Source organism: Mobula birostris, chromosome 3 (assembly GCF_030028105.1).
Source record: "Mobula birostris isolate sMobBir1 chromosome 3, sMobBir1.hap1, whole genome shotgun sequence".
NCBI lineage: Eukaryota > Metazoa > Chordata > Chondrichthyes > Myliobatiformes > Myliobatidae > Mobula > Mobula birostris.
In genome coordinates, this window is record NC_092372.1 from 115,459,441 (window position 1) to 115,485,441 (window position 26,001).

Below are 26,001 nucleotides of genomic sequence, written 5' to 3' on the forward strand. Positions count from 1 at the left end.
CAGCAGGCCAGGCAGTATCTGTAAACAGTAGATGCTTTGCCCCAAGGTTCTGCTTTTCTCCCTCCATGGATGCTGCCTGACTTGCTGCGTTCTCCGGCTTTTTTTTGTCCGTTGCATACCGACATATTATGTGGCTGTAGGCACTTTGATATCCGCGAAAGCGCTTTTTTCCCTGAGAGATTGGAGCGCCTTATTGTTTGTGAAAAAGGGTTACAGAAACCCTTTCTTCTGTTTTTGTGTAATTGGTGAATAAAATCACATTTTAGCAGAGTTCTGGTCCCGTCAACGCACTTCCTATCGATAAAATTAAATCGGGGAGATGTAAACAGGAGGTGACATCATTACAAGTGATCTGCACTCCGAAAACTTTCAAAAATCATACCACCACACAAAATACTAGCAAGGAGTAAAGATAACAAATATGAAGCGAAAATAACCAGAGTAATCCTATGTATCGTTCATGAAAACTTCGACGGTTTGGCATTTGTACTGATAAAGTTGGTTGATGATTGACGGGCAAAAGGAAGCAAAATGGCGCTGTTCAAATCGGATTGGTTGAGGCACCGGCGCAGTACAGGAAGTGACGATTTACCGCGGACGGTTGGAGTTGCTATCACTGAACTTTTAATAGAATTACTTGGTTTTAAAACGTTTTGCGTCGCTGATGCAGATCTGCGAGAAAAAGAGGAAAAAGCTGCATTAAGGCCTCGAGCAGGAGAAGAAGGAGACTTCCACGGGAAAGTAATTTTCGTTGTTGACAGTTAATGTGCTTTACCCACTTCAATTCTGTCATGTTCTCATATTCGTAATTCGCATATGAAAATCGTTGATAGCATTTATTAGAGCGATAAATTTAAATCGAGTCGTAAAAAATATCGACGTAATTCGCGTGGTCGCCATTATGAGGGGCAAATCCACAAGCGGCCGCCATTTTACGGGGCATCTCTCCGGGGCGGTGGCCATCTTAGTGAGGGGCATTGCATTTCCCCGCAGTATATGGTTTCGCACCGGAAACTTTAACTCTTGTTTGTCTTCACACGGATGTTGTCTGACCCGCCGAGTGCTTCTGTTTTCACTGCAAGCCCGGCCTGTTTGCGTTTCAGTTTGTTTTTCACCCCCTTCCCCCTTCCCCTTTACGCTCAGAGTGGGCCGGTGTTTGGAGGGACAATCTGTCAATCACGGTGATTGGCAGGAGACGGTGGAAGGGAAGGGGCGGGGCCTGTTGTCGCCTGCAACAAAGATGGCGGCGGAGGGCCAAGCCAACAACAACAACAAGCGGAGCAGCTTGAATCTCCGGCCTGGGGCCTAGGGCGAGCGGGGCTAAAGGCCCCAGAAACCTCTCAGGCTACAGATAAAAACCGAGTTATATCCTTACAGAAGACCGGGAACGGAGGGAGGCTTGGGGCAGGGTGGAAGGTATGTTGTGGTGGGGTGATGTCTCTGTGTTTAGCCGGGTGCATCAGGCCAGGCTATGGGTCGAGGGTGTCACGTCGTGCCCGCAGAATGACTTCCTTCCGGCTGCCCGTTCAATTTCCTGCTCTGGGGTCTTGGGTGTTGGATAGTGGTTGGCAGGGCAACGGGTTTGGCTGGCAAGACCCTCCCATTTGCATTGAGCGCTGCCTCACACTCCCTTCAACCCACTTCCTCTGCTCGCAGGTGGGTCGGGGGCTGTCGGTGGGCCCACTTGACCTGCTGTAGTTAGCCGGCCTGGGTCACTGCCACTTGCTTCTTGCCTGAAGGAACTGTGCCTGGCAGGTTGGCTGTGGAGTAAGCAACTGGGCCCTCGGACAGCTCGGCTTCCTGTCCTGGGAATGCCAGTCCTGCCGCTGCCTGGTCAGGGGGGTTGACAGTCGCCCCTTGGAGGGGTTAGCAAGCTTGCCACCTGTCAGTCATACCACGACCCGATGGTGTGGCTGTGGATGTTGGAGGCTGGTGGGTTAGTGATCTGCCACAGACTCTTCCTGTATGGAGGAAATTCCCCCCTCCTCTCCCAGTGAGGGCAGCAGTGCTTGCTAGTCAGCTACTGTCTTGGTCCCTTGTTGCCCTTGGGTCTACGCTGGAGGAGGTTGTCCAGCAGGCTGGAGGGACTACTGGGAGAGGCCCTGTGTAACAGCACCCACTTGCACATAATAATCTGCAGATGCTGGGGTCGAAACAACACTCACAACACGCTGGAGGAACTCAGCAGGTCAGGCAGCATCCGTGGAAAAGATCGGTCGACGTTTCGGGCCCGATGTTCGGTCCCGACGAAGGGTTCCGGACGGAAACGTCGACCGATCTTTTCCACGGATGCTGCCCGACCTGCTGAATTCCTCCAGCGTGTTGTGAGTGTTATCCACTTGTGGGGGATATGGTTAGATTGCCATTGGAGTATTGTGAGCAGTTTTGTGCCCTTTATCTAAGGAAAGGTGAGCTGATGTTGCAGAGAGTCCTGAAGAGGTTGTAGACAAGTCCAGGCCATACCGTCTTCTTGCAGTCCCATTGGGTAGCAGTTACAGAAGCCTGAAGTTCCATATCACTAGACTCAGAAACAGTACTTCCCTTCAACCATTCGATCTTGAACCAACTGGCACAACTCAGAGAAGGATGTAATGCTGAGGCAGTATAAGGCACTGGTCAGACTGCACTTGGAGTATTGTGAGCAGTTTTGGGCTCCTTGTCTGAGAAAGGATGTACTGGCACTGGAGAGGGTTCAGAGGAGGTTCACGTAAATGCTTCCAGCAATGAAAGAGTTAACATATGGGCAAGTGCTCGCTGGAGTTTAGATGAACGAGGGGGGATCTCAGTGAAACCTACTGAATATTGAAAGGCCTAGGCGGAGTGGATGTGGAGAGGATGTTTCCTATAGTGGGGAGTCTTGGACCAGAGGACACAGACAGAGTGGATATGGAGAGGATGTTTCCTATAGTGGGGAGTGTAGGACCAGAGCACACAGACAGAGTGGATGTGGAGAGGTTGTTTCCTATAGTGGGGAGTCTAGGACCAGAGGACACAGACAGAGTGGATGTGGAGAGGTTGTTTCCTATAGTGGGGAGTCTAGGAGCAGAGGACACAGATATAGTGGATGTGGAGAGGTTGTTTCCTATAGTGGGGAGTCTAGGACCAGAGGACACAGACAGAGTGGATGTGGAGAGGATGTTTCCTATAGTGGGGAGTCTAGGAGCAGAGGACACAGATAGAGTGGATGTGGAGAGGATGTTTCCTATAGTGGGGAGTCTAGGAGCAGAGGACACAGATAGAGTGGATGTGGAGAAGATGTTTCCTATAGTGGGGGAGCCTTGGACCAGAGGGCACGGCCTCAGAATAGAGGGATGTCCCTTTAGAACAGAGATGAGATAGTACTTTACCCAGAGGGTAGTGAAACTGGAATTCATTGTCATAGACCGCCTTAGAGGCTAAGCCATTGGGTGTAGTCAGGGTGTCAAAGGTAACGGTGAAGGCAGGAGAATGGGGTTGAGGAGGATAATAAATCAGCCGTGAAGGAATGGGGAGTAGACGACAGGCTGAACGGCCTAATTCTCTAATTCTGCTGCTATTTCTTATGTTCTTACGGTGTGTGGGACTGAGAGTAACCTCTGGAAAGAGGCTGAAACAGTGGGGGGGGGGCATGGGACTCGTAGATAGATCCAGCAAGAAGAAAACAGGGGGGGATGGGGGGCAGGCTGGACTCGAAGTGGGTGTGGAAACAGTTTATGAGCCAGTTTGAGTTCCTGAGACGTGCAGTTTCAGCTCTAGGGTGAAACGGGAAAGGCTGGGATGGTTCACCCTCGGAGACTGGACAAGATGATGCTGCGGTGGGACAGGGGGAAGCTGCTCCCATTGGGGTGAGGGTGGAGGTGCTGGGAAGAACCCGGAGTTGTACAATCCATCCATTCTGACTGCGATGCCTAACCTGTGCTAACTCCATCTGCCCGCGATTATCTCATGTCTTTCGAAACCTTTCCCATCCATCTTGTTGTTGAGTGTTGTCGAGTTAGTCCTGACGAAGGGTCTCAGCCTGAAACGTCGACTGCACCTCTTCCTAGAGATGCTGCCTGGCCTGCTGCGTTCACCAGCAACTTTGATGTGTGCTGCTTGAATTTCCAGCATCTGCAGAATTCCTGTTGTTTGCCCATAGTGTGGAACAGGCCCTTCCATTCCTCTGAGCCGCACCATCCAGCAACGCACCTATTTAACCTGCACCTAATCACAGCATGGTTTAAATGACCAATTGGCCTACTAACTGATACACCTTTGTTTATCTAAGAGTCTCTCAAATGTCTGGAATGTATCTGCCTCTACCACCACCCCTCACAGCATGTTCATCGCACTCACCACTCTCTGACTATCCCTATACTTTCCTCCATCACCTTAAAATCATGACCCCTCGTATTAGGCATTTCTGCCCTGAGAAAAACCTTTCCTGACTATACACTTGATCTATGCCTCTTATCATCTTGTACACCTCCAACAAGTCGTTTCTCTTCACCCTTTCCAAAGAGAAAAACCTAAGCTCCCTTTCCTGGTAAGACATGCTGTCTAATCCAGGCAGCATCCTGGTAAATCTGCTCTGTGCCCTCTCTAAAGGTTGCATATCTCTCCTAGAATGAGGTGACCAGAACTGAGCACCATGCTCCGAGTGTGGTCTAACCAGGGTTTTATAGAGCTACATCACCTCACGGCTCTTGAATTCAATCCCCCAACTGGTGAAGACTAAAAGGCCAACATACCATACCATCCAATTTCTCAACAATCCCATTCTCTGGCATGGTCTAGTAATGGAGGAAGGGGTGGGGGCCTGGTCTAGTAGTTGAGGGGGTGGGAGCATGGTCTAGTAGTTGAGGAGGGGGTGGGGGCACCGTCTAGTAGTTGAGGAGCGGGGGGAGCACGGTCTAGTAGTTGAGGAGGGGGGGAGCACGGTCTAGTAGTTGAGGAGGGGGTGGGGGCACTGTCTAGTAGTTGAGGAGGGGTGGGGGCACGGTCTAGTAGTTGAGGAGGGGGTGGGGCCTGGTCTAGTAGTGGAGGAGGGGGTGGGGGCACGGTCTAGTAGTTGAGGGGTGGGGGTACCGTCTAGTAGGTGAGGAGGGGGTGGGAGCACGGTCTAGTAGTTGAGGGGTGGGGGTACCGTCTAGTAGGTGAGGAGGGGGTGGGAGCACGGTCTAGTAGTTGAGGAGGGGTGGGGGCACGGTCTAGTAGTTGAGGAGGGGGTGGGGCCTGGTCTAGTAGTTGAGGAGGGGGTGGGGGCACGATCTAATAGTGGAGGAGGGGGGTGCAGTGATGGTTGAGAACTTGCTGCATGTTGGAGCAGAGTCGATTGGTGCCCCCTCCCCACAATAGGGGACATCTGGGCAGTTAGCAGAGTGTGTGTCTTCACCCTGATGGTAGCAGTGAGAAGAGAGCACATCCTGGCTGATGAGGTCCTTAATGATGGATGCTGCTTTTTTGATGATGTCCTCACTGCTGGGGCTATGATGGACGTTGGGATATAAACAGAAGATAGGATAAAATGGACTTGACCTTGTTGTGAGTTTGCACCTGCTGTCTGCCTGCACTGCTCTGCACTTTCTCTGTAACTGTAGGAGTTTATCGTCCATTCTGCTCCTGACTTCCCTCACTGTGGTAATGTGTGTACAGATGGCACGCAAAACAGGTCCCTTGGAACGTGACTTTAATATCGAAGTTTAAGTGTATGCTACCAGGAAGAGAGATGGTTATTCTCCAAATAGAGTACTGTGTTCAGTCAGATCACTCCTTCGCAGCAGGCATCACGGTAGTGTTGGGGTTACCAGTGAGCTGGGCTCAATTGCTGCTGTTGTCAGTAAGGAGCTTGTACTTTCTCCACGTGACAGTGGGTGTTCTCCCACCTTCCAACGACGGATGTGTTTGGCTTAGTAAGATGTGGACACTGGATATATGGCAGCACCTCTGGGCTGTCTCCAGTATATCCTCGGATTGTTGGTTGTTGACACAAGCAACACATTGCGTTGTTTCCATTACGTGTGACAAATAAAGCTCATGTTTGATTTAGAGACGTGCAGAGGAGATTAACCTGGATGCTGCCTGGATTACAGAGCACTCTCCATGAGGAAAGGTTGAATGAGCTGGGGGCTTTTCTCTTTGGAGTGAAGGACAAGAAGTGATTTATAGAGGGGTATAAGACAATAAGAGGCAAAGATCGAGTGGATGGTTGACTTTTCACTGTGGAAATGGCTAAAAGGCAGACATAATTTTAAGGTGGAAAGTTACTTAGAGGGATGTCGGAGGTAGGCTTTTTTTTACACAGTGGTGGGTGTGTGCAGTGTGGTGCTAGAAAGATTTTATTAGGGGGATGCAAGAGACGTTGATGATAGGAGGGCCATGTGGGACGTGGGCTAGGTTAAAATGTCTGCTCAACGTTGTGAGTCACTGTTCTGTGTTCTAATCACGGTCAGTCCAACAAACCCGGCCCATGCAATCTGCCCCTCTGCCTATCCGGCTATCATTTTAATTCCGATCCCCATTCCTGATCTGGCATGTTGGTCAAAGGCCATGGTGAGGCCACTCTCAGGCTGGAGGGTAACAGCTTATATTCCATCTGGGTAGTCTCCAACCTGATGGCACAACCATTCATTTCTCCTCCCAGTATTTTTGTCTCTTTCTTTTCCGCTGCCCTTCCCTCTTCTCTTCCCCGCTCTAGCCTCTTGTGTCTCCTCACCTGCGTATCACCAACCCCTGGTGCCACTCCTTCCTCCCTTTCCCCGATGATACACTCTCCTCTCCTTTCATGTTCCTCCTCCAGCCCTTTACTTTTCCCACTCACCTGGCTTCACCAATCACCTTCGAGCTATCCTCCTTCCTTTCCCCACCCCCTCCTTTTTACTCTGGTGTCTCCCCCCTTCCTTTCCAGTCCTGAAGAAGGGTCTCGGGCCAAATTGTCGACTGTTTATTCATTTCCACAGATACTGCCTGACCTGCTGCTCCTCCAGCATTTTGTATGTGTTGCTCTGGATGCAGAATCTCTGCTGGAGAGTCTCGTCTGCACCCTGTCTCTTTGCTGTAGTGTGGTGAAGTCCGTGTGATCTAACCAGTGTTGTAAAGACTGACCAGGGTTGTCTCCCAGTCAGCAGCAGGCTGCCAAAGTGTAGACGAGCCTCTGTCCTGAGCGCTAAATTGGAAGAGGTAGACCTGAAATGCCTCCTCTCCAGAAGGCTGTTGAAGCCAAAGGGAGGATGACTGAGTAGTTGAAGCCCTGTGATGGTCGGGTTGTGTCCCGACTGTCTACGTGCTATTCAAGCCTGGGCAGCACGATATGGAGAGCAAGCTGCTGTCCATGTAACAGGCTCCCCCTCTCCACACGGCTGATGAGTCTAAAGGAACGGCAGAGGCCTGTAGTTTTTTTTGTGCCAGTGGTGTTGCCAGAGCTGCCAGTCAGCATTGAACTCAGTGTTGGATTGCCTTAGGGTCTCCAGCTCCACACTTCCCTTTGTGGTTTACTCCCAAAGCCCTCCCCATGTTTGGATATAACTGCAAGGCAGCAGAGGTTTGAGATCAGAGCTTTCTTTCTCCTGGATGAGCTGCCAACCGCGGCTGACCAGCTCCATCTGCCCGAAGTGACTGGTTTTAAGCCAGCAGTAACCTGTCTTTGCTCCTTTTGGTGTCGGTAGAAATGGTTCCGCTGGGCCCAGGAGCTGGGCTTGGTTGTCGGAGGCTGCACATGATTAACACTGTAAGATATAGGAGCAAGATAAGATATTTGGCCCATCAAGTCTGCTCCGCCATTTGATCATGATGATTTATTATCCTTCTCAATCTCATTGTCCTGCCTTCCTCCCAGAACCTCTGATGCCCTGACTAATGAAGAACCTGTCAATCTCACATGGTCGATAGGTTCGAGACTAATAAGGGTTTGTCACCTGTTACTGGGTGCAGTAACAGAATGGGGTTGAGAGGGAAACTTGTTGGAATGGTAGAGCAAACTCAGTGGGCTGAATGCTTCTGTCTTTATGGCTGTGTGTTAGGGATTATGGACAGGGTTTGGGAAGGTGGTGTTTGGGCAGAATCCGAATACTTTCAGGGATTTCCAAGCTGAGGTGGGTGTTGTTGGCTGATAGATTGCAGAGTGTAGGAGCAACAATCATCTTGGACATGGTGCCAAATGACCTCTTGCCATTCCGGGGGGGTGGGGGGAGCAGAGTGGTGTTCCCGTTCCCGGAGGGGGGGGGGGAGTGGGCCAATGGCATTCCCATTTTTCCATTCGGGGGGGGGGCAGAGTGGCAAGTGGCGTTCCCACTCCTGGGGAGGATGTAGGGTTTGCTCTGTTGACCTCATCCCTCTCATTTCTTGTGCTCAGGATCTGCCCAGTTTGAGGCACCAGTCAACATGGCAGACAAGAACGAAGAGCTAGATGTGAAGTCAGACCTCAACAGTGGTAAGTGGCGAAGTCTGCAGCTCGTTACGTCCTGCTGAGGTTCCCTCTCAGCTGGCAGGTCCTACTGCGTGAATAGTTTCTGCTGTAGGAAAATAATTGGGATCCTAGTTTTCTCAAATAAAACACTAACATGCGAGATGGGAACAGAACCCTGCCGTGCAGTCCTCTTACTTCTTGCCCCTCCTGTGTGAGGGCTGGTTGAGCAGCACCCGTCACCCAGTCCACTACTATGTGGGGCAGGAGCCGGGTCCCACACCACCAGTTCAGAAACCATTTTGGTTCCAGAGCCATTGTGCATAACTTCAGTTCACAACCCACACACTCATTTTCCAGAATTTTACAACTCATGTTCTCAATTTGATTTTTTTTAATTTGCACTGTTCATCATCTTTTGCACCGTGATTCTATATCAGTCTTTTTGTGCTTAGGTAGCGATTTTAGTAAATGCTATTGTATCTTAGAAGGCACCATGGTAGTGTAGAGGTTAGCACAACACTATTACAGTTTGGAGTTCAGTTCTGTAAGGAGTTTGTACATTCACCACTGGAAATGCATGGGTTTCCTGTCACAGTCCCAAGACGTACCGGTTAAGAACTCAGTCTTAAGTGGGCAGCCTCTTATTCCAGAATGGTGTTCCCTAATTTGGATTCCCCTCTAAGAAGAAACATTTACCCTATCATCATTTCTTCTCCAGCCCTTTACCATTCCCTCCCACCCGACTTTACCTATCACATTCTAGCTATCCTCCGTCCCCTCCCCCCAACTTTTTATTCTGGCATCTTCCCCCTTCCTCCTCAGCCCTGATGAAGGGTCTTGGCCTGAAACTTGGACTCTCTATTCATTCCTATAGGTGTTGCCTGACCTGCTGAGTTTCTCCAGCATTTTATGTGTGTTGCCCATGTGGTTAATTAAGATTGCCACTTGTTATTCTAAACTCCCACCTTTGCTCGGGAATTAACTTTCTCTACCCTGTCTCTGTATATTTAAAAAAAATAAAACTATTCATTATAGGAAAGATGTAGAAACTTTAAAGAGGGTGTAGAAGTGATCCACCAGGATGCTGCCTGGATTGTGAGGAGAGGCTGTGTGAGCTAGGGTTTTTCTCTTTGGACTGAAGGAGGCTGAGCAGTGACTGGCTGGAGATACAAGATAATTAGAAACCTAGATAGAGTGGACAGACTGTCTCCCAGGGCAGAAGTAAATTGAAGGTGATTGAAGGAAAGTATAAGGAGGTGTCAGAAGTAGGTTTTTACAGGGTGTTAAATGTGTGGAAGATGCTGCCATATGTGGCGGTAGAAGCAGATATATTAGAGACATTTAAGAGACTCTTACATGGATGAAAGGAAAATGGAGGTCTAAGCAGGAGGGAATGGTTATATGACCCACAGCTTCTTTCTCAGACTGAGAGACTAACGAATACCCTGCCACCACCGAGGTCTTGTCATCAGGACAGTCAGCTGCATACCGCACTGTTGTCTGTTTTCCTGTGCTGTGCACTACATGAATTTTTTTCAATTATTAACCTATTTGTGATCTTAGGGTGTAAAGGTAGTAAGGTAGAAGGGCTAAAGTGTGTGTACCTCAATGCACAAAGAACAAAGGTGATGAACTGAGAGCTTGGATACATACATGGAATTATGATGTAGTGGCCATTACAGAGACTTGGCTGGCACCAGGGCAGGAATGGATTCTCAATATTCCTGGATTTCAGTGGTTTAAAAGGGATGGGGGGGGGAAGGGGAGGATGGGTGGCGTTACTGATCAGAGATACTATTACAGATACAGAAGGGGTGGGTAATGTAGCAGGATTCTCTTTTGAGTCAGTATGGGTGGAAGTCAGGAACAGGAAGGGAGCAGTTACTCTACTGGGGGTATTCTATAGGCCCCCTGGTAGCAGCAGAGATACAGAGGAGCAGATTGGGAGGCAGATTTTGGAAAGGTGCAAAAATAACAGAGTTGTTATCATGGGTGACTTTAACTTCCTTAATATTGATTGGCACCTGATTAGTTCCAAGGGTTTAGACAGGGCAGAGTTTGTTAAGTGTGTCCAGGATGGATTCCTGTCACTGTATGTTGACAGGCCGACTAGGGGGAACGCTATATGAGATCTCGTATTTGGTAACGAACCGGGTCAGGTCACAGATCTCTCAGTGGGTGAGCATCTGGGGGACAGTGACCACTGCTCCCAGGCCTTTAGCATTATCATGGAAAATGATAAAATCAGAGAGGACAGAGAAATTTTTAATTGGGGAAGGGCAAATTATGAGGCTATAAGGCTAGAACTTGCGGGTGTGAATTGGGATGATGTTTTTGCAGGGAAATGTACTATGGACATGTGGTCAATGTTTAGCGATCTCTTGCAGGACGTTAGGGATAAATTTGTCCCGGTGAGGAAGATAAAGAATGGTAGGTTGAAGGAACCATGGGTGATAAGTGAGGTGGAAAATCTAGTCAGGTGGAAGAAGGCAGCATACATGAGGTTTGGGAAGCAAGGATCAGATGGGTCTATGGAGGAATATAGGGAAGCAAGAAAGGAGCTTAAGAAGGGGCTGAGAAGAGCAAGAAGGGGGCATAAGAAGGTCTTGGTAAGTAGGGTAAAGGAAAACCCCAAGGCATTCTTCAATTATGTGAAGAAAAAAAGGATGACAGGAGTGAAGGTAGGACTGATTAGAGATAAAGGTGGGAAGATGTGCCTGGAGGCTGTGGAAGTGAGCGAGGTCCTCAGTGAATACTTCTCTTCGGTATTCACCAATGAGAGGGAACTTGATGATGGTCAGGACAATATGAGTGAGGTTGATGTTTTGGAGCATGTTGATATTAAGGGAGAGGAGGTGTTGGATTTGTTAAAATACATTGGGACGGATAAGTCCCTGGGGCCTGACAGAATATTCCCCAGGCTGCTCCACGAGGTGAGGGAAGAGATTGCTGAGCCTCTGGCTAAGATCTTTACGTCCTTGTTGTCCACGGGAATGGTACCGGAGGATTGGAGGGAGGCGAATGTTGTTCCCTTGTTCAAAAAAGGTAGTAGGGATAGTCCGGGTAATTATAGACCAGTGAGCCCTACGTCTGTGGTGGGAAAGCTGTTGGAAAAGATTCTTAGAGATAGGATCTCTGGGCATTTAGAGAATCATGGTCTGATCAGGGACAGTCAGCATGCCTTTGTGAAGGGCAGATCGTGTCTAACAAGCCTGATAGAGTTCTTTGAGGAGGTGACCAGGCATATAGATGAAGATAGTGCAGTGGATGTGATCTATATGGATTTTAGTAAGGCATTTGACAAGGTTCCACATGGTAGGCTTATTCAGAAAGTCAAAAGGCATGGGATCCAGGGAAGTTTGGCCAGGTGGATTCAGAATTGGCTTGCCTGCAGAAGGCAGAGGGTGGTGGTGGAGGGAGTACATTCGGATTGGAGGATTGTGACTAGTGGTGTCCCACAAGGATCTGTTCTGGGACTTCTTGTGATTTTTTATTGACGACCTGCATATGAGGGTAGAAGGGTGGGTTGGCAAGTTTGCAGATGACACAAAGGCTGGTGGTGTTGTGAACAGTGTAGGGGATTGTCGAAGATTGCAGAGAGACATTGATAGAATGCAGAAGTGGGCTGAGAGGTGGCAGATGGAGTTCAACCCAGAGAAGTGTGAGGTGGTACACTTTGGAAGGACAAACTCCAAGGCAGAGTACAAAGTAAATGGCAGGATACTTGGTAGTGTGGAGGATCAGAGGTATCTGGGGGTACATGTCCACAGATCCCTGAAAGTCGCCTCGCAGGTAGATAGGGTAGTTAAGAAAGCTTATGGGGTGTTAGCTTTCATAAGTCGAGGGATAGAGTTTAAGGGTCACGAGGTAATGATGCGGCTTTATAAAACTCTGGTTAGGCCACACTTGGAGTACTGTGTCCAGTTCTGGTCGCTTCAGAAGGATGTGGAAGCATTGGAAAGGGTACAGAGGAGATTTACCAGGATGCTGCCTGGTTTAGAGAGTATGCATTATGATCAGAGATTAAGGGAGCTAGGGCTTTACTCTTTGGAGAGAAGGAGGATGAGAGGAGACATGATAGAGGTGTACAAGATATTAAGAGGAATAGATAGCCAGCGCCTCTTCCCCAGGGCACCACTGCTCAATTCAAGAGGACATGGCTTTAAGGTAAGGGGTGGGAAGTTCAAGGGGGATATTAGAGGAAGGTTTTTTACTCAGAGAGTGGTTGGTGCGTGGAATGCACTGCCTGAGTCAGTGGTGGAGGCAGATACACTAGTGAAATTTAAGAGACTGCTAGACAGGTATATGGAGGAATTTAAGGTGGGGGATTATATGGGAGGCAGGGTTTGAGGGTTGGCAGAACATTGTGGGCCAAAGGGCCTGTACTGTGCTGTACTATTCTGTGTTCTGAAATGTTTTGTTTTTGTGTGCTGTGTGTGATATATGCTTTGTGGGTGCATTGTGTTTTGTTGGGTTGTAAATATGTACAATCAGGTGGCAATAAACTTGAACTTGCCCTCGAGTAGGTTAGAAGGTTGGCAGAAGATTGTGGGCTGAAGAGCCTGTACTGTAATGTTCTGTGTAAGACTGGAATGAGAGTTCCAGGAAAGGTCTCGCCTATGATCTGTGCATTTGTAACGAGACTTCCCTGCTGTTAACTCTCCTTCCTTTGTACTAAAGGCCAACAGACCATTGCCTTGTGTATCACCTACTCTCCCTGTAGAATTCCAGACTCGTAGAGTAAAACGATGTAAAAACAGGCCCTTTGTCCCACCCACAGCATCCTCCTTGATCGTCTCAGTTGCTGATAACCCCCAGTATCTCCCCCCCCCCAAGTATTTATCCAAATGTCTCCTAAATGTTGCAGTGGTACTTATCCCTTTCTCTAGTACCTCATTCCAGGTACACTCTACCCTCTGCCTCTTGGGTCTGTTTTAAATTTCAACCCTTTTACCTTGTATCTGTGCTCGCCAGTTCTGCACTCCCCAACCCTGGGGGAAAAGATGATGAACATCCACCATATCCGTCATGACTTTATAAATTCTTATGAGAAGACCCCTCATTCTCCTGTTCTCCAGGAAGTAAAAATTCTGCATGGCCAACCTCTCCTGGTAACTCAGGCCAGCTAGTCCAGGCAGTATCCATTGTAACTCCCGCCAGCCTGACGTCTTCCCTGTAACAAGCTGACTAAAACTGTACATGGTACTCCGAAGTCTGGTTTGAACAGCGAGTTATAAAACTGCAACATCATGTCCCTACTGCTAAGTGATGAAATATTACTTTACCACCCTGTCTCCTCTCTCAGCCCCTTTCAGTGAACTGTGCCTTTCAATCCTCCGGGTCTGTCTGTTCCACAACACTCATCACTGCTCTGCCATTCATTTTTTAAGTCATTGTTTAACTGTCCAACATGATTCACGTTGCACCTAGCTACATTGAAATTCATTTGGCATTCCTTAGCGCATCTCCCTGGATGATCAAGATCTCTTTGTCATTCATTGTAACCTCCCTTACATAGAAACATAGAAAATAGGTGCAGGAGTAGGCCATTCAGCCCTTCAAGCCTGCACCGCCATTCAGTATGATCATGGCTGATCATCCAACTCAGAACCCTGTACCAGCCTTCACTATCAACAAGAAGTTAGTATCATCAGCAAACTTGCTATTTGTGCTATTTGCAATCACATCCAAATCATTTACAGAACACGAAACCCTGAATACAGTACAAGTGACAGGCCTCCAGTATCAACCATCAACCCTCATCCTCTGCTTCCGCGCATCAAGGCAATCCTGAAGCATCTTGCCAGCACCTCCTGAATCCCCTCCAATATAATCTTCTAGATGGACACCAACCTACTCCGAGGCAGTGCCCCCTGGTCCTAGACTCACCCACCCTAGGAAACATCCTCTCCATGTCCACTTTATCGTGCCCTTTGAATATTCAATAGGTTTTTTCTTAATGTGGACTTTATCAGAAGCCTTACTGAGGTCCTGATAGACAACATCCACTGTCCGACCTTCATCTATCACCTTCATGACCTTTTTGGAAAAAGCGCAGACAATTTGTCAGACATGACCTCCCACTAAAACAATGCTGACTATTGCTGACCAGACTATGACCGTTCCCTCCCCACATCTCCTTCTACCACCCCCTTCCCGCACCTGCTACTACCACCCCACTGGCAGAGTGTTCCCCACACACACACACCCACATCTGTCTCTACCCCCCCCCCCCCCCGTGGCGGAGTGTTCCACACACACATCTGTCTCTACCACCCCCGACCCCCCCCAGCAGAGTGTTTTACTCACACACACACCTGTCTCTACCACCCCCCCCAGCAGAGTGTTACTTACACACACGTACACACACACCCACGTCCACATCTGTCGCTACCACCCCGCCCCCGGCAGCGTTAATTACCTACACACTCACACTCACACTCACACTCACACACACACCCCCACCCCAGCAGAGTGTTCCACACACACAGGCATCCACATCTGTCTCTACCACCCCCCACCCCCGGCAGAGTATTCCCCACAGTCACACAGACATCTGTTTCTACACCCCCCCCCCCACAGGCAGAGTGTTACTTACACACACTCACTCACACTCACACTCACACTCACACACACACCCCCACCCCAGCAGAGTGTTCCACACACACAGGCATCCACATCTGTCTCTACCACCCCCCACCCCCGGCAGAGTATTCCCCACAGTCACACAGACATCTGTTTCTACACCCCCCCCCCCACAGGCAGAGTGTTACTTACACACACACCCACATCCACACCTGTCTCTACCACTCCCCCCCCCCCCGGCAGTGTTACTTACACACACGTACACACACACCCACATTCATATCTGTCTCTACCACCTGCCCCCCAGCAGTGTTTCTTTCACACACACACACCCACACCCGTCTCTACTCCCCCCACCCCCACCCCAGCAGAGTGTTCCACACACACAGGCATCCACATCTGTCTCTACCACCCCCCACCCCCGGCAGAGTATTCCCCACAGTCACACACACATCTGTCTCTACACCCTCCCCCCCTCCCCCCACCGGCAGAGTGTTCCACACACACACACACACATCTGTCTGTACTACCCCCCTGGCAGAGTGTTCCCCACACACAGACCCACATCTGTCTCTACCCCCCCCCCCCCCCACCCGGCACAGTGATCCCCGTAGACACACATCTGGCTCTACCACCCCCCCGGCAGAGTGTTCCATCCACACACACACGCACACCCCCCCCCCCACGCACCCCCCCCCCCGGCGCGCACCCCCACACACGCACACACCCGCCTACGCGCGCACCCCCACACGTCTGCTTCTACCTCCTCCCTCCCCCCACCCGTGTAACGCGCTTGCTTCTGACATGCTCCCCTGAAGTTCCCTCCCTTCCACCTGTCCTATGAGTGTAATTTTCTCAGGTCTGTTTTGTATGTGTATGTATTTGGCCCTCCAGTCGATTTAAGCTAACAGGGAAAGTCTGGCATTTCTTTATAGACCGAAGTTTCTAGAGCTGATGAATTGAGCCCTTCCTTCTTACATAGCCCGCCATGTTTGTCATTCATGTGCTGACCTAAGGCAGATATTTCTTTGCCTCTGATATCCCTCTCTCCCCCCACCCCCCAACCAATACTTCTCCAACCACCTTAAAATCATGCAATCATGCTCTCTCTGCCCTGGGAATTAGCCTTGCTATCACTCAATCTATGTATCTATGTCTATTCATCTTGTACACCTCTATCAAGTCACCTCTCATTCTCTTTTATTCCAAAGAGAAAAACCTTAGCTCATTCAATCTATCCTCAAAGACAGGCCCTCTAATCCAGGCAGCATTCTGCTAAATCTCCTCTGCATTCCCTTCTAAAGCTTCCACAGTCCCACACTTTTTCTTGAACAAAGAAACAACATTTGCCACTCGCCAATCCTCTGGTGTTACCTGTGTGACATTTTAAATGGTAAATGTGTTCTGGAAACCCACAGTGGTTAACGCTGAAAAATCTGGAAACACCCCCCCCCCCCCCCCCCCCACCTTTTCAGCTCCGGCAGATCCTGACAAAGGAGAAATAGTCAACCTTTCAGATGGTTGAAATCAGAAAAAATCTGACATAATATTCACTCCATACTCTTCCCCCCCATACTCTAGCCCCCCCCCCACCTTTGCTATGAAAAGCTAACTTATTTCAAGCTCACATTTATTGTCATCTGACTACATACATACAGCCAAACGAAACAACATTCTCCAGGATATGGGGCTCCACTAAACATTTATCACAAGCAGCTGATAAGGCAAAATATTACCACAATTAAGTTAATATATATAATTCAAAAATGAATGTAGTGCTCAACACAAATAAGCAGTAAACAGCTCACTGCCCTGGTGATGAGAGCTTGGTGGTGGTAGGGTATTCATTACCCTCACTGTCTGAGGGAAGAAGCTGTTCGCCAGTCTCAGTCCTCGTCCTGATGCCCTGTACCTCCTTCCTGAGGGTAGTGATGATTTTGAGATGGGTAGCCCTTTCATATACAACACTTTCAGTAAATGTCACAAATAAGGTGCAGGGTGAACACAGATCCCCTTGCATTTGCTTCCCTTCCCATTTCTGATGAAGGGATTTAGTCCTGAAACATTAAGACAGTTTCTGTCTCTACGAATGCTGCCTGACCTGCAAATGTCCAGCATTTTCTCTGCTCCTTTCAGCTTTTTCCTGCCCTCCTGCTTCCATTCTTAAACAACTGTGAGCTATTGTCAAACACTACTTCCCTTTCCTCCTTGTATCGATCATATTAAGATTTTCTAAGCCAAATGCTTCAGATTTTTTAATTATAATGACCAGCCAGAGAGTGGAGGAGCATTCTTCCCCCTCCCCACACCTCAGCAGGAGCTTGATGCCATCCAGGACAAACTAGATGGCAAAGGGCAGGTTTCTGTGCTGTAGAAAAACCGTAAGACATTGCAGAAGTCAGGCCATCAAGTCTCTCAACCCCATTCTCCTGCCTTCTCCCCATAACTGACACCCTGACGAATTAAGAACCCGTCAACCCCCGCTTTAAATACAACCAATGACTTGGCTTCCACAGCCACCTGTGGCAAGGAATTCCACAGATTTGCACCCTCGGCTAAAGAAATGCCTCTGCTTGGGACATACTTCTAATCTGACACTGCGCCTTCTGTTCCTAGACTCTGCTGCTACAGGAAATATCCACTCAATCTAAGCCTCTCAATATTCGACAGGTTTCAGTGGGATTCCCCCTCACTCTTCTAAACTCCAGTGAGGACAGGCCCAGATCATCATACATTAGGGTCTTAGAAACCATTCTCGAGAGCTTCCTCTGGACACACTCCAAAGCCAGCACTTCCTCTCTTAGATAGGGGGCCCAAAACTGATCACAACACTCTGATCAATGTCCTTATACAGGCTCAGCTATATACATGCCAGTCTGAGGGCACGTGTCCTGCTTTAGGCTGGGATGAGTGAAAGAGACCACCCTGCCCTTATCCCAGGATTGGACTCTCACTACCGTCCCTGCCCTAATCCTGGGATTGAACCCCCTGTGGCCCTTCCCTGCCCTGATGCCAGGATTGGACCCTCCCCACTGGCCCTTCCCTGATCCCGGGATGGACCCTCTTCACCTCCGGCCCTGTCCTGACTTTGGGATTGGACCCCCCCCCCACCCCTTTTCCACTCTTCTCATTCCCCCTCTTCACCCAATGTCTGGAAGGTAGAGGAGGAGGTGGGTAGTTGTGGACCCATGCCTTGACCTTTCTCTGTTCCTCCACTTGCAGGCAGCCTGTGCAGCAGCCCAGGAGACACAGAGGAGACCCGGGAGAACTCTTCGGGCATCGAGGTGGAGGCGTCAGACCTGAGCCTCAGCCTCACCGGGGAGGAGCAGCTGATGGAGGCGGAGGAGGAGGACGAGGGACGAGGCAGTCGAGAGGGGGCTGGAGACGGGAGCCGGCGGGAGGCCCGCCATGACAGTTCCGATGAGCACGACACGGAGTCCCTGGGAGACACCGGCAACTACTCAATCGAGGAGGAGGAGGGGGACGAGGAGGAGGAGGATGAGAGCAAGATGCAGGAGGGGCGGGTGGATCTGCCCGGCCACCTGCGACGGCGTGGCCCCAAGCGGGGAGCAAGCAGCGAAGCCGAGCGGGAACAAGACTCCTCCGAGGAGGAGGCAGCCCTGGAGCGCTGGGTCAACTCAGAGGTGGAGGCCTTGCCCCGGCCCACCTGGTGCCCGGCCCCGGCCCTGGGCGGCCGAGCCATCGGCCGCGACCCGCGAGCCTTCATGTACCGGGCCTGTGGCGCCCGGGCCTTCGTCGAGCGCCTGCGTCTGCAGCACGGCCTAGAGCGCCACACGGGTTGTGTCAATACCCTGCACTTCAACCGCCGTGGCACCTGGCTGGCCAGCGGCAGCGACGACCTCAAGGTGGTCATCTGGGACTGGGCTCGTCGCAAGCCCGTCCTCGAATTCGAAAGCGGCCACAAGAGCAACGTCTTTCAGGTGAGGGTGGCTTGGGAGGGCGTTGCAGTAAGTGTCCATCTTGCCTGAAAGCTGCTCAGCTGTGCTAGCTGGGGGTTGGAGCATTGCAGTCCTCCCACTGGCTGCTACCGTGGCTTCAGCAGAGCTTAAATCTACATGGGCCCCTTGCTCTCGGGTCACGCTGGCTCGGGTCGCGGATGGTGCTGCCGAAACAGTGAACAGTGGGGGTAAGGACACACGCTGTAGATGAGTATTTGTTACTGTCTGTAATTGAAGTGGATTACTGAATGCTTACTGGCTAAATTGTCCTGCCACTTCGAGTGCTCAATTTAGTTAAGTATTTGTAACTGAGTGTAACTTGAAGTGTTTACTGAATGTTTAGTGTCTGTTTCTTCTTGTCAGTAGTTAACTTACTAACCAGTTTATCGGTGTTTTCTGTCCCCAATCACAACCCATGAACCGGATTTCACACAACAGAGGAGTCTTGGTGTCTGCGCGTGTCACAGGGCGCAGTCAATGTTGACTTTACTCCAGCTTTCATAGAGTCCCACAGCATGGAAAACTTTGGTCGTTCCTGGCAATGTCAGCCAGGCATGTGTCCTCAGCCCCGCCTTCCCCTCAGACTCCTCGACGGACTGGCATGTCATAGAGTGTAAACCGAGGCATTGATCAGAGTGTTATCTGTCCACACCACTCCCATTTGCCAGTGTTTGGCCCATAGCAACAGGCATATCACTTTGGATACTGTCGCTGTGGCGGGGGGGGGGGGGGTACTCTGTGGTCAGGTCTCTGTGACTCAGACAGGAAGGGAGGCGGGAGGAGAGGCGAGCTGTGGTGATAAGGGATTTGTTAGTTAGGGGAACGGACAGGAGGTTCTGTGGATGAGAATGAGATTCCCCGATGGTACATTCCCTCCTGGGTGCCAGGGTCAGGATATCTCAGATTGAGTCCTCAGCATTCTGAAGTGGGAGGGTGAACAGCCAGAGTCCATGTAGGTACCAGTGACAGGGGTAGGGCAAGTGGCAAGGTTCTCCATAGAGAATTCAGGGAGTTGGGTGCTATGTTAAGGGTTTGCCCTCCAGGATTGTGATCTCAGAATTGCTACCCGTGCCATGTTAATGAGGCCAGAAATAGGAAGATTGTACAGTTTAATATGTAGCTAAGGAATTAGTGTAGGAGGGAGGCCATATGTTTTTAGAATCATTGGGCTTTCTTCCAGGGAAGGTGGGACCTGAACAGAAGGGATGGCTTCCACCTGAGCTGGAAGGGGACTAAATGCTATCAGGAAGGTTTGTTAATGCTGCATGGTGGAGTTTAAACTAGAGCTGCAGGGGGATGGGAACCAGAGAACCAGAACAGTTAGTGGAGAGGTTGTGGAGGCAGATGTTGGTAAGACCTCAGACAAAGTTGGGAATCATAAGATTGAGCATGGTGCAACAAAATCGAAAAGAGTGAACACAGGACTGAAGGTGTTGTATCTGAATGTGTGCAGTACACGGAATAAGGTAGATGAACTTGCAGCACAGTTGCGGATTGGCAGGTATGCTGTTGTAGGCATCACTGAATCATGGCTGAAAACTTATAGCTGGGAGCTTAATGTCCAAGGATGCAGGCAGGAAGGCATAAGGGGCAGTGTTGCTCTGCTAATAAAAAAAAATCAAATCATTAGAAAGAGGTGACATAAGGTGGGAAGGTGTTGAGTCATTGTGAATGGAGCTAAGGAACTGCAAGGGTAAAAAGACTCTGATGGGAGTTGTATACAGGTGCCCAAACAGAGTAAGGGTGTGGTCTACAAATTACAACGGGAGATAGAAAATGCATGCCAAAAGCACTACAGTGCAATAGTCATATAGGACTTGAATATGCAGGTAGATTGAGAAATTCAGATTGGTGCTGGATTACAGGAGGGGGAATTTCTAGAGTGCCTATGAGATGACTTTTTAGAGCAGCTCGTGGTTGAGCCCACTGGAGGATCAGCTATTCTGGATTGGGTGTTGTATAATGAACCAGAATTGATTAGAGAGCTTAAGGTAAAAGAACCCTTGGAGCAAGTGATCATAATATGATTGAATTCACCCTGAAATTGAGAAGGAGAATCTAAAGTCTGATGTATCAGTGTTACAGTGGAGTAAAGGGATTAAAGAGTCATGAAAAAGGAGTTGGCCAGAATTGACTGGAAAAGAACACTGGCAGATATATATAACCCAAAGAGGAAGAAGTATTCTAAAGGAAAGATGACACAACCATGACTACCAAGGGAAGTCAAAGCTGTACTGGATTGGGTATTGTGTAATGAACCGGAGGTGATTGGAGAGATTGAGGTGAAAGAACCCTTAGGAGGCAGTGATCATAACATGATTGAGTTCACTGTGAAATTAGAAAAAGAGAAGCCGAAATCTGATGTGTCGGTGTTTCAGTGGAGTAAAGGAAACTACAGTGGCATGAGAGAGGAACTGGCCAAAGTTGACTGGAAAGAGACACTGGTGGGAAAGACGGCAGAGCAGCAGTGGCTAGAGTTTATGTGAGAAATGAGGAAGGTGCAAGACAGGTATATTCCAAAAAAGAAGAAATTTTCAAGTGGAAAAAGGATGCAACCGTGGTTGACAAGAGAAGTCAAGGCCAAAGTTAAAGCTAAGGAGAGGGCATACAAGGAAGCAAAAATTAGTGGGAAGACAGAGGATTGGGAAGTCTTTAAAACCTTACAAAAGGAAACCAAGAAGGTCATTAAGAGAGAAAAGATTAAGTATGAAAGGAAACTAGCAAATAATATCAAAGAGGATACTAAAAGCTTTTTCAAGTATATAAAGAGTAAAAGACAGGTGAGAGTAGATATAGGACTGATAGAAAATGATACTGGAGAAATTGCAATGGGAGATGAGGAGATGGCAGAGGAACTGAACAAGTATTTTGCATCAGTCTTCACTGAGGAAGACAGCAGGATACCGGACACTCAAGGGTGGCAGGGAAGAGAAGTGTGCGCAGTCACAATTACGACAGAGAAAGTACTCAGGAAGCTGAATAGGCTAAAGGTCGATAAATCTCCTGGACCAGATAGAATGCACCCTCGTGTTCTGAAGGAAGTAGCTGTGGAGATTGCGGAGGCATTAACGATGATCTTTCAAAAGTCGATAGATTCTGGCATGGTTCCGGAAGACTGGAAGATTGCAAATGTCACTCCGCTATTTAAGAAGAGGGCAAGGAAGCAAAAAGGAAATAATAGACCTGTTAGCTTGACGTCGGTGGTTGAGAAGTTGTTGGAGTCGATTGTCAAGGATGAGGTTACAGAGTACCTGGAGGCATATGACAAGATAGGCAGAACTCAGCATGGATTCCTTAAAGGAAAATCCTGCTTGACAAACCTATTACAATTTTTTGAGGAAATTACCAGTAGGCTAGACAAGGGACATGCAGTGGATGTTGTATATTTGGATTTTCAGAAGGCCTTTGACAAGGTACCACACATGAGGCTGCTTAACAAGATAAGAGCCCATGGAATTACAGGAAAGTTACATACGTGGATAGAATGTTGGCTGATTGGCAGGAAACAGAGAGTGGGAATAAAGGGATCCTATTCTGGTTGGCTGCCGGTTACCAGTGGTGTTCCACAGGAATCAGTGTTGGGGCGGCTTCTTTTTACATTGTACATCAACGATTTGGATTATGGAATAGATGGCTTTGTGGCTAAGTTTGCTGACGATACGAAGATAGGTGGAGGGGCCGGTAGTGCTGAGGAAACGGAGAGTCTGCAGAGAGACTTGGATAGATTGGAAGAATGGGCAGAGAAGTGGCAAATGAAGTACAATGTTGGAAAGTGTATGGTTATGCACTTTGGCAGAAAAAATAAACGGGCAGACTATTATTTAAATGGGGAAAGAATTCAAAGTTCTGAGATGCAACGGGACTTGGGAGTCCTCGTACAGGATTCCCTTAAAGTTAACCTCCAGGTTGAGCCAGTGGTGAAGAAGGCGAATGCAATGTTGGCATTCATTTCTAGAGGAATAGAGTATAGGAGCAGGGATGTGATGTTGAGGCTCTATAAGGCGCTGGTGAGACCTCACTTGGAGTACTGTGGGCAGTTTTGGTCTCCTTATTTAAGAAAGGATGTGCTGACGTTGGAGAGGGTTCAGAGAAGATTCACTAGAATGATTCCGGGAATGAGAGGGTTAACATATGAGGAACATTTGTCCACTCTTGGACTGTATTCCTTGGAGTTTAGAAGAATGAGGGGAGACCTCATAGAAACATTTCGAATGTTGAAAGGCATGGACAGAGTGGATGTGGCAAAGTTGTTTCCCATGATGGGGGAGTCTAGTACGAGAGGGCATGACTTCAGGATTGAAGGGCGCCCATTCAGAACAGAAATGCGAAAAAATGTTTTTTAGTCAGAGGGTGGTGAATCTATGGAATTTTTTGCCACGGACAGCAGTGGAGGCCAAGTCGTTGGGTGTATTTAAGGCAGAGATTGATAGGTATCTGAGTAGCCAGGGCATCAAAGGTTATGGTGAGAAGGCGGGGGAGTGGGACTAAGTAGGATAAAATGGATCAGCTCATGATAAAATGGCGGAGCAGACTCGATGGGCCGAATGGCCTACTGCTCCTTTGTCTTATGGTCTAATGGTCAAACGTAAAGGCTAAGAGAGAGCATATGAGATTAGTGGGAAGTTAGAGGATTGGGAAGCTTTGAAAAACCAACAGTAGTAAACTTTAAAAAAGTCATTAAGAAAGTGAAGATGGAATATGAAAGTAAGTTAGCCGATAGTATTAAAGAGGATACCAAAAGTTTCTTCAGATACATAGTGTGTTTTTTTTAAAAAAGAGGTGAGAGTGGATATCGGACTGCTGGAAAATGATGCTGGAGAGATGGTAACGGGACAACGAAATGGCAGATGGACTGAATAAATATTTTGCATCAGTCTTCGCTGTGGCAGCATGGTGGAAGTTCCAGGGGTCATGAAGTGTGTGAAGTTACCATAACTAGAGGGAAAGTTCTTGGGAAACTGAAAGCTCTGATGTGGATGTCATCTGGACCAGATGGTGTACACCCCAGGACTCTGAAAGAGGTGGCTGAAGAGATTGTGGAGGCATCAATCCTAAAGTCTGGAAAATTGCAAATGCTAATCCACTCGAAGAAGGGAGAGAGGCAGAAGAAAGGAAACTAGAGGCCAGTTAGTCTGACCTCAGTGGTTGGAAAGATGTTGGGGTCAATTATTAAGACCATAAGACAAAGGAGCAGAAGTCTGCCATTCTGCTCATTGAGTCTGCTCCACCATTTTATCATGAGCTGATCCATTCTCCCATTTAGTCCCACTCCCCCGCCTTCTCACCATAACCTTTGATGCCCTGGCTACTCGGATACCTATCAATAAGTACACCCAATGACTTGGCCTCCACTGCCACCTGTGGCAACAAGTTCCATTGATTCACCACCCCCGGCTAAAAAAATTTCTTTGCATCTCTGTTCTTGATGGGCGCCCTTCAATCCTTAATTCATGCTCTCTCGTACTGGACTCCCCCACCATGGGAAACAATTTTGCCACATCCACTCTGTCCATGCCTTTCAACATTCAAAATGTTTCTATGAGGTCTCCCCTCATTCTTCTAAACTCCAAGGAATACAGTCCAAGAGTGGACAAATGTTCCTCATATGTTAACCCTCTCATTCCCGGAATCATTCTAGTGAATCTTCTCTGTACCCTCTCCAACGTCAGCACATCCTTTCTTAAATAAGGAACCCAAAACTGCACACAGTACTCCAAGTGAGGTCTCACCAGCGCCTTATAGAGCCTCAACATCACATCCCTGCTCCTATACTCTATTTCTCTAGGAATGAATGCCAACATTGCATTCGCCTTCTTCACCACTGACTCAACCTGGAGGTTAACTTTAAGGGTATCCTGTACGAGGACTCCCAAGTCCCGTTGCATCTCAGAACTTTGAATTCTTTCCCCATTTAAATAATAGTCTGCCCATTTATTTCTTCTGCCAAAGTGCATAACCATACACTTTCCAACATTGTATTTCATTTGCCACTTCTTTGCCCATTCTCCCAATCTATCCAAGTCTCTCTGCAGACTCTCTGTTTCCTCAGCACTACCGGCCCCTCCACCTATCTTCGTATTGTCAGCAAACTTAGCCACAAAGCCATCTATTCCATAATCCAAATCGTTGATGTACAATGTAAAAAGAAACGGCCATCATTAAGGATGAGGCCTCAGGGTACTTGGAGGCACATGATAAAATAGGCCGTAGTCAGCATGGTTTCCTCACTTTTTAAGAAAGGAGGGAGGGAGAAAACAGAGAACTATCACCCTGTTAGCCTAACATCAGTAGTGGGGAAGATGCTAGAGTCCATTACTAAAGATGAAATAGCGGCATATCTTGATAGCAGTGATAGGATTGGGCCGAGCCAGCATGGATTTACCAAGGGCAAATCATGCTTGACTAATCTATTGGAGTTTTTCGGGGATGTAACCAGGAAGATAAACGCGGGAGATCCAGTGGATGTGGTGTACCTTGACTTTCAGAAGGCATTTGATAAGGTACCACATAGGAGATTGGTGGGTAAAATCAGAGCTCATGGCATTTGGGGGAGGTTATTGACATGGATAGAAAACTGGTTGGCAGATAGAAAGCAAAGGGTAGCAGTGAATGGGTGTTTCTCAGAATGGCAGGTGGTGACTAGTGGGGTGCCATAGGGCTTGGTATTGGGACCACAGCTGTTTACGATTTACGTCAATGATTTAGAGGAAGGCATTGTGAATAACATCAGCAAGTTTGCTGATGATACTAAGCTGGGTGGCAGTGTGACATGTGATGAGGATGTTAGGAGAATTCAAGGTGACTTGGATAGGCTGGGTGAGTGGGCAGAAACTTGGCAGATGGCGTTTAATGTGAATAAGTGTGAGGTTATTCACTTTGGGAGCAAGAACAGGAAGGCAGATTATTATCTGAACGGTGTGGAGTTAGGTAAGGGAGAAATACAAAGAGATCTAGGAGTACTTGTTCAGCAGTCTCTGAAGGTGAATGAGCAAGTACAGCAGGCAGTGAAGAAGACTAATGGAATGTTGGCCTTTATTACAAAGGGAATTGAGTACAAGAGCAAGGAAATCCTTTTGCATTTGTACAGGGCCCTGG

The 26,001-nt window shown here is 48.6% G+C and overlaps 1 protein-coding gene across 1 annotated transcript in view; it reads left to right on the forward strand.

The window, feature by feature from the left end:
• The first annotated feature begins 589 nt into the window (after positions 1–589).
• Positions 590–26,001, forward strand: part of dcaf8 (DDB1 and CUL4 associated factor 8) — a 51,351-nt gene continuing 25,939 nt past the window's right edge. The window contains exons 1-3 of the mRNA XM_072253232.1: positions 590–741; positions 8,309–8,386; positions 18,170–18,888. Of these exons, the coding sequence (XP_072109333.1) occupies positions 8,338–8,386; positions 18,170–18,888 (768 nt within the window). The 5' untranslated portion in view covers positions 590–741; positions 8,309–8,337. The remainder of the gene's footprint in view (positions 742–8,308; positions 8,387–18,169; positions 18,889–26,001) is intronic.